The 9,869-nt window shown below is 37.5% G+C and overlaps 1 protein-coding gene across 1 annotated transcript; it reads right to left on the bottom strand.

Moving 5' to 3' along the window:
- Window positions 1–7,919: 7,919 nt before the first annotated feature.
- Window positions 7,920–8,813, bottom strand: LOC307180870 (geranylgeranyl pyrophosphate synthase-like; the record flags this gene model as incomplete). The annotated part of the gene is made up of 1 exon (XM_079911403.1): window positions 7,920–8,813. The coding sequence occupies exon 1, from the start codon at window positions 8,658–8,660 to the stop codon at window positions 7,920–7,922; it is 741 nt and encodes a 246-aa protein (XP_079767529.1). The 5' UTR covers window positions 8,661–8,813.
- Between the last annotated feature and the right edge of the window lie 1,056 nt (window positions 8,814–9,869).

A 9,869-nucleotide genomic window follows, 5' to 3' on the forward strand; every position in this document is an offset into this window, starting at 1 on the left:
CCAAGGCAATCTTAAAGAGAAGAAGGAAAAATTTGTCTTTCAGATGTTAAAAGCTATTATGAAGCTATAGTAATTAAAAAGTATTGTTAATGGTGCAAAGATAAATTCTTCATGGCCAAGTATAGTTTCAAATTTGATATTTAACAAAAGTGATATTATAAATAAGTCTGGAAAGGATGAACTACTCACTCAATGGTGCTGGAACGATTTGCTAAATAAGGCAAAAAAAATTTTTAAACATTGTAGTCATAGCTCACTGTATACAAAAGAAATAATCTCAGTTGATTAAAAACCTAAATGAAAAATAAAACTGAAATGACATATTAGATCATATTAAAAATTTTAAACTTCTGTATGAAAAAGATATAAAAACAAAATGACAAATCAATCCGTATCATTTTTCTTTTTAAAGTTTTCACCTTTTAAATATACATACTGAAATATTTATGGGCAAAATGGTAATGATATCTGGGACTTGCTTGAAAACAACCCAGGAAGTAAGAGGAGGAATTGGTGGGGGGTGGGGTAAGGCTGGGGAGCAGGTTGGGTGTAAATCAAATAAGATTGGCCAGGAGTTGACAATTGTTAAAGCTAGGTGGTGGGTACATGGGGGCACACTATTTTCTCCAATTTTGTATATATTTGAACTTCTCCATTAAAAGAAGTTTTAAAAGGAGAGGGAAAAAGAGATGATATTTAAAAACAAAGTCAAGACAGAGACTGGGAGAAGACTCTTGTAATCCATATAACTAACAAAGGACTGGTAATCTTAACATATAAAGAGCACCTCCGTATCAATAAAAAATGACAACCCATTAAAACAATAGCCAAACAAAGAAAGACAAATATCGTATGATATCACTTATATGTGGAATCTAAAAAAATGATACAAATGAACTTATTTACAAAACAGAAATAGACTCACAGACATAGAAAACAAACTTATGGTTACCAAAGGGGAAAGGGGCGGGGGGGGGGAGGGATAAATTAGGAGGTTAGGATTAACATACACACACTACTATAATATAAAATAGGTAAACAACAAGGACCTACTGTATACCACAGAGAACTCTACTCAATATTTTGTAATAACCTATATGGGAAAAGAATCTGAAAAAGAATATATGTACATATATAATATATATATATATAAAAAACTGAATCACTTTGCTATACACTTGAAACTAACACAACATTGTAAATCAACTATACTTCAAAAAAACCCACAATGGCCCAAAAGTTTGAAAATGCAATTCACAGAGGAAGAAACCCAAGTGGGCAAAAAAACATATGAAATATGAAATATGTTAAAAGACCAACTGCTCTTATAATCAGGAAAATGTGAATTAAATACCTTTTCACATATAGCAGATTGGCAAAAATTTAACATGTCTGAAAGTCTGAAAACACTAAGCAATGGTGAGGATCTGGAGCCTATAAGATTCTTCAGATGAGTGATCTGGAGAGCAGGTTGACCATACCTAACAAAGTTGATTATGTGTCTACCCAGCAACCCAAGATTCCACATGTCAATATCCACCCTGGAGCAACTCTCCCACATGTGCCCAAGTAAAAGTGTATATGTGTTTATTGCAACGCTGCAATTGTAGGAAAAGGTGGAAATAAGTTTCACTTTGACCAATTTAGGGATCAATAAATAACTAGCTGAAGTTAGTCATTTTTCAGTGGATTTATATATGTACAAGAACACTGCACACCCACTTTAGCATACTGATTTTCTTCAGGAATGGAAAGGAGAGGAAGGGAACAGGATAAAGCCTTAGCTAAAGCAGAATCTTATTCTTTTTTATTTTGTTTTATTTTATGAGAATAAAGTCAGCAAGGCCAATGTTAATGTTTGTTTTTTTGTAGTAAAGGGTATACAAGTGTTGATTAGTCTGTCTCTTCGTATGTTTTTAATGTTCTGTAATAAAATATTTTAAAACTGACAAATCTTTATTCTTTTTGATTTACACCATGTCAAATAATAAATGGGACTTTTTTGTCTTGTTTCCCACTAAAATAATTATTTTGGCATAGCATAAATAGGGCCAAAGTCACACATCAGCTAGAACACTTGAGCATTGTTGACTATTCCTTTAAAAATAATTCATTTAATTCATTTAGAAAAATAAAGCTACAGGCAATATCTTACTTTATCGTCATCTAAACATTTGCCTTGGCATATATAAGAGCCTAGAGTCTCGTGAATGTGTGATTATAAAACCTGCAGAGTTTCAGGCCTGGATTTAGCATCTAGTTCAACATCCAGACAGGTGAGGAATTTTCCCAACAAACAGACCACAAACAAAAATATGGTTTGGAAAAATCTGGGGTAGAGGATAGGGTGACATTTGTGGAGGCTTCCACTTTCCTAGGGAAAATCCATTTTCTCATTGCTGTTGCAAGCAGTTCTAAGACAATGCTGTTATTTTAATATTACTTTTGAGCATTGTCTTGCTTTTATGTTAATTTAAGAAATAATTCATTAGAATGGCTAGTACCCACTTGAAGAAAACACCCATGAAGAATACTGGAGCCACAATACCAGATCTTAAGACGCCTATAGACTGAAGTAGCTGAGAAGACAGACTTCCAATACAATTACTATACTGTACAAATCAGCATCCTCAGGTAGGTTTAATTACGATCCCCGCCCTCCTCCACAGTGGGTGAGATTTCCCGCACTCCCCACAAGCCCCAGCCCCCCACTTGAAAACATGTGACCTAAGCAAATTTTGGCTTTGCAATATCAAGATCAAAAAACAAATGGCTAGGCCATGAAAGCATTATGTAGCATCCTAAGAATATGTCTATTTGCATCAACAGAGTTTCCCCCAAGAGCTCAAACCCCATTACAGACAGTGGAGTTGTTGTAAAACATGAAATACACATAGGATTGGCAAGGAAAGAAATGTATCACGGGTTTTTCCTTCTTCAGAATTAAAGCTCTAAGTTAGACAGGGGGAGGACAAATGCGACTGGAGCTCTGAATTATTCTTTTTTATTTATACACTTCAGCAGTTCATTGTTGCTTTATCTCCTGGAGGTTGAAACTAATGAGAGTCTGAATAATTTCATGTAAGTCAAGAAAATGGAAACTGGATATGTTTGGAACAGTCCTTACATAAAATATGGTTGTTTTTATTGCTTTTAACTTTTGCTCCGTAGACTATCTTGTTAATTCAATAAAAAAATTTATGAAGGTGAATGAGTAATGTTTGTAAGTTTCTTTAAGCTTCTTGGATGAAAGGGGCTATTTAAAACCAAAGTATACTGTGTTGCATTATTATTTTATTTCATAAGCTCTGCAGCATAAAATGTTGCAAATAAAATCTCTCAAGGTTTTCAGGAAGATGAACATTATCTTCCTAGTCTTGGGAATAGACGTTCAGGCTTTTGTGAAAGTGGCAACTCCTATTTTTTGTTGCTGCTCAAGTTTTGTGTGCTCAGAGGCAGATGTTGACAGGTGAAGTTTTGTTGAGGTTGTGTGCATGGAGTGTGTGTGTGTGTACTCAGACGAGAAATGGGTCACACACAGGATGAGTCAGACATTCGATTAGGTGTCAGTTTATGATCAATATTTATCTGGGGCTGCTAGTGTGCACTGTTATTCTGAAATTGGTATATTGTTTTAAAAAATAGACAATTGGGGGGGGCTCGTTTTCAGGGTCCAGAAATTGACAAGAAAAATTTGTGCCTTGTCATCTTGTGACATCAGTGAAATTTATATGTCATGCTCCAGAATGAAATCACTCAACAAAGATAAATTGAATGCCGTTATGAAATTCTCACATCATAATGGCAAGCTGTGTTCGGTGAATTAGGAAATTTAATACAAGTTGAATACCCTGACTGAGTTCAGGAAGTGAGGAAAGGAGGCAAAGCAGACGGGCATCAAAAGTTAAGTAACTACAATAGATGCCATATGTCAAAAGTTGCCAAATGAGTAACATGAGTACAGGCTATGTGTTCAGAGGCAAAGGTGGAGAAGCCGCCAAAGAATCCGGGCTAAATGGGACGGCAGAGTCATCAGAGGGTGGGCCAGTGGGAGCTGAGGTTCGGGCTGGAATGCAGTTTTCAGGGAGGGAATGGCAGAGGTGAAATTGGACATTTAGCTTGATAATATATCACATTGAAATAATATCATAAATTGTTCTTCATTTTCTTCCTCAATTATAATTATCATCAATTATTTATTTCCATTACGTTCTCTCCCTTTTCAGTTTTTGTCCTTAAGTCTCTAAATATGAATATGTATGTTGTGTCTCCAAGACACAGTTGGTCTTGCTTTTTCAATAAGCGCAAAAGAACAGGTGGTGACAAGCAATCTTGGTTGATGATGATAATGTTTAAAATATTTTATTTTACATTGAATGTTTTCCTGATTCTCCATCCAACAGGCTTATGACACTGTCAGCAGCCCTGAAACACTTCATATGTTTGTTATATCTCTTTCTAATTCTTTCCATCTTAATAGGCTGAATCGGCTGTCAGCAGTCTTGAATGTCTGATTGAAAACAAAATCAAACAGATATGGAGAAATCAGAACCCTCATACATTGCTGGTGAGAATGTAAAATGGTGCAGCTGCTATGGAAAATAGTTTGGCGATTCTTCAAAATGTTAGACACAGAGTTACCCTATGACCCAGCAATTCCACTCCTAGCTATATACCCAAGAAAATGAAAACATACATCCACACAAAAACTTGTACATGTATGTTCATAGCAGCATTACACATAGTAGCCAAAAAAAAAAAAAAGCAGAAACAACCCAAATGTCTATGAACTGATGATTATTCAACCATGTGAAGGAAGAAGTACTGATACATGCTATAACATGGATAGGCCTTGAAAACATGCTACTGAGTGAAAAAAGCCAGTCACAAAGGATCACATATTGTATGATTACACTTGTATGAAATGTCCAGAATAGGCAAATCTATAGAGACAGAAAGTAGGTAGTGGTTGCCTAGGGCTGGGGGAGAGGGGGTTTTGGGAGGAATGGGGGAGGATGACTGCTAAAGGGTTTCTTTTATGGGTAATGAAAATATTCTAAAATTAGATTTTAGTAATGGTTGCACACAGTGAATATACTCAAAACCATGGACTTGTACACTTTAAATGGGTGAATTGTATATTATACGATTTATCTCAATAAAGCTGTTTTAAAAATCAAACACAGTAAGATTTTAAAAAACCTTTTCTTGCTTGGTATTTTGGCTCTTCCTCTTGGTAGTCTCGTCCTCCTGCTGATGGCCATACAATAGCTGATATGTTATGCCACATAATTTCCTTGGATCACATATTTTGATTCTAGGCCCTTCTGGAACATTCTTGGTAACCTATCTCAGGGTTTGACTTCTCTTCTGCATCAAAGGAATAAAAGGAAACAACTGCACTTTTATGAACTCTTCTTTATGCTCGGAAATTGAAATTGGTTTCTTACCAAATGTGGTATCAGGGGAATGACATTATTTTTACAATAGAAAACCCAATACTTCTGATAAAAGCTAAGAGTTTATGCTTTAAATGAGATAAGACTATAAAATTATATGTGTGTTTTTTGAAACAAGCTCACTAGAATGTACACTTCTAAGAGGATCTAGCACCTTCCAGCTAGTCTTTTTATGAAGCTTTTTATTAATGCCAAGATTGATGAAATCATCGCTCAAACATTTTTGAAACTCTTATTTTGTTAGGTTTGCCTCCAAATCATGATATGTAATTTTTGAAATATCCTGAATGGCAATACATTTCTGTCGTTTAATGGTGATTTCATTTTTGGCAATAGTCAAAAGCCACCAAATGTTTGATAAGTAGGTCAAAAGACCAACCTGAACAATATTTTTTAATGTCAAAAATGAAATATGACTGTAGGATAATGAAACTTTTCTTTCCCTTGTAACTCAAACTAAATCTGAAGGCACTTTAAGAATATGAGTTTCAAAAAAATAATTTGAGGGCTTCCATGGTGGAGCAGTGGTTGAGAGTCCGCCTGCCGAGGCAGGGGACACGGGTTCGTGCCCCGGTCCGGGGAGATCCCACATGCCACGGAGCAGCTAGGCCCGTGAGCCATGGCTGCTGAGCCTGTGCGTCCGGAGCCTGTGCTCCGCAACGGGAGAGGCCACAACAGTGAGACACCTGTGTACCGCAAAAAATAATAATAATAATAAATAAATAAAATAATTTGAGTACTGACAGTATTATTGGAATGAGCCTCTGGCTTCTCACCAGATATAATGTCAGGGACTTTACACAGATTATTCCAATAAATCCTTCCAGTAGTTCTGCAGGGTAAAAATTATCCCCATTTTACTGATAAGGAAACAAGGTCAGGGACTTCCCTGGTGGTGCAGTGGTTAAGAATCCGCCTGCCAATGCAGGGGACACGGGTTCAAGCTCTGGTCCAGGAAGATCCCACATGCCGCGGAGCAGCTAAGCCCGTGCACCACAACTACTGAGCCTGTGCTCCAGAGCCCTTGAGTCACAACTACTGAAGCCCGCACACCTAGAGCCTGTGCTCCGCAACAAGAGAAGCCACTGCAATGAGAAGCTCGTGCACCGCAACAAAGAGTAGCCCCTGCTCTCTGCAACTAGAGAAAGCCCGCAGGCAGCAACGAAGACACAACGCAACCAAAAATAAATAAATTTATTTAAAAAAAAAAAAAGGGAAACAAGGTCAGAGAAGGTAAACAACATGTCCAAATAAACCCAGCTCTTCTGAGGCAGAGCTGGTCCTCAAATCTCCAACCTGCTGATTCTCCATGGGGCCAACTGGATAATAAATGCTCTTGCATTAGTTTTAAAAATTATTCACTTTACCCTCCTACACTGTTGGTGGGAATGTAAGTTGGTGAAGCTGCTATGGAAAACAGTATGGAGGTTCCTCAAAAAACTAAAAATAGTGTTGCCATATGATCCAGCAATCTCACTCCTGGGAATATACCCAGACAAAACTCTAATTCAAAAAGATACACGCACCCCTATGTTCATAGCAGCACTATTTACAATAGCCAAGACATGGAAACCGCCTAAATGTCCATCGACCGATGAACGGATAAAGAAGATGTGGTACATATATGCAATGAAATACTACTCAGCCATTATAAAGAACGAAATAATGCCATTTGCAGCAACATGAATACAACTACAGATTATCATACTAAGTGAAGTCAGAAAGAGAAAGACAAATACCGTATGATATCACTTATATGTGGAATCTAAAATATGACACAAATGAACCTATCTATGAAACAGAAACAGAATCAGGGACATAGAGAAAAAACTGGTGGTTGCCAAGGGCAAGGGGGTGGGAGAGGGATGGAGTGGGAGGTAGGGGATAGCAGATGTAAGTTTTTTTTTGTTTTTGCTTTTTTGCTTGTCACTGTCAGCTTTTTCATGGAAGACTTTAGTAAGGGAGTTTCCAGGGAGAAGAATGAGCTATTCTAAGCAACAACATTTAGGAAGAAAGAGGAGTTCCTGTGGTCGTTGGGCCAGCTAGCTATAGAAACTGGTCCCAAGTAGTCAATGGCTTGGAAATGGGGTAGATGAATTGCAAAATGCCCACATAATACAGTTAGGAAGTATGTGGATAAAAGTTCCTAGAAGCTGAAGTCTTCTTTATGGACAGAATCAACAGAATGTGCGTGGCAGAGTTGGCCACAACATCCCATCATAGCACATTCTCACATCCAAATTAGACTTATTTATATGTGCCTCCTTGCAATTCCTTCAACTTGGTACTATGCTGATTATCTGTACACAGGGATTCTACATTGAACAACCTCACTCACATCACCACTATCACTCAGTTTTTGGAGACCAACAGCTTGGTCCAAATTTTTCAAAAGGCAATAGGCTAAAAGACAAAAAAAAGTCAACTAAGCTATCAGACCTAATCGAGAATGGCTTAATATTATTCATTCTCTTCTTCGAACATTTTACTTAAGTGTTTTGTTAGCGCTACTAGCTCAGGGTTCCCACCACATGCATCAATTTGTTTATAGGCTTTAGATTCAAGCTTTTTAAGAGTATTCCAAGTGTATTCAAAAGAACCTACTTTCTTAAGATAATGTACACAGTATTTTTTAATATCTACGTTTTCGGTTCTCTGGTGCAAGAGATTCTGCACCTGGGTGGTTTCAGGCCTCCACCAGATAGCATGAACAGTAGGGAAGGAGAACTTTCCCTCTGTTAGATCTTCACAAAAGCTTTTGTTTTCACTATATTCTTTGGAGTGTAGATTAGCATAATCATCCCTAATTTGGAAAAACAGCCCAGGTGTATTCAGCAGTGGCTTTAAATCTTCTTTATAATCAGAGAACAACTGCATGAGACCTACTGCTAATCCAAATAGTCCTCCTGTCTTTTGCAGGACCATTGCTTTATATTCTTCTTCAGTGGGACATGTGTAATTATCCCTCCAGTAGGTATCTAGGCCTTGTCCCTGATGGAGTTCTAAAAGCTGGCGAGTAAAAAGCTTTACTGCATCTGGGTGATCAAGGGTTAAGACTTTCTCTAGGTCAAGAAAATGTACATAGTTGGCAGAATTGATGACAGATGGAATTCCATAGATGCTGTGTGCCACGGGAAAGCCACGTCGGAGTTCTGAGCTGTCTTCGACATCATCAACGAGTAAACTGGCATTATGCAACATTTCTGTCACTTCAATGATAATCTCCAGCTTGTCTTTGGGAACCTTTAGCCAATGATTAATTGTCTGTGAAAGTTTGCTTCTCACTTATTTACCTGGTAACTGAGGTAAGTACTTGTAAGATTCTAGAAGAATTCTTTGGGCTGTTTCTTGAGTCTTCTCCACTCTTTTTAAATTTCAAAGCTGATGGTTTGAGGATGATATCACAACTTTCATGCTACGAGTCTGGGAGTAGCAGTCCCCAGCATCAACTTCCCACCTTAGAGTTCAGAGCAAGGCTCCCCCGGACTCCTACATGAATCCCTCCCCTCACTTCACCATAGAACTCTCCACCCTGCTCAGCTGCCAGCGACACTGAATTACTCAGTGCAAGAAAATGCGCCATCCCGGTCACACTCCGGATGTAAGATTTTATATATAGGATGGATAAACAACAAGGTCCTAGTGTATAGCACAGATAACTGTATTCGAGAAACCATAATGGAAAAGAATATTTTTTTAAAAGAATGTATATATATGTATAACTGAGTCACTTTGCTATACAGCAGAAATTAACACAACATTGTAAATCAACTATACTTCAATAAAAAATAAAATAAATTCTGGTTTCAATACTTACTAGGTATGTGACCCTGGACAAATCACTTAACCTACCCATGTCACGATCTCTTCATCTATAAAATGGGGATGATGATAATGGCACGTACTGCACAACTATGAAGATTAAATGAGTCAACTTAGAACAATACTTGGCACATAGGTACTCCTATAAGTGCTCACTATTGTTATTACTCTTATTAATTCCAGGAATCCATGGCTCCAAAGTCAAGTGGTGGTTCAGCTACCCTCGTTGTGGCCTTGCTAAAGGATTTTAAATATTGTTTTCTTTCTAAGCCAAACCTGCTTTCTAGTGGTTCTAGTGGTATTCATTCAGGCAATCCACATGCCGATTACAAGAAGATGTTATTTGCATTTTACCAGATTACAGGAATCAACTCAATTAATAGACCTCATTAATTTCTGACTCTTAATCCATTTACACTAATATGCTTATTCCCTGGATGGACAGTTCCCCTAGCTATATTCATCGTTTTAATTTTATTATAGGTTTTAACATTATCTTCCTAATACCTTTCTTTGGCCCTGCTCCCTTAGGCTGTGTTTTCTGATTTCGTAAACCGAAAAGCACAGCGTTGCATGACACGTGGCATG

This window comes from Stenella coeruleoalba (assembly GCF_951394435.1).
Source record: "Stenella coeruleoalba genome assembly, chromosome: X".
NCBI classification, from domain to species: domain Eukaryota; kingdom Metazoa; phylum Chordata; class Mammalia; order Artiodactyla; family Delphinidae; genus Stenella; species Stenella coeruleoalba.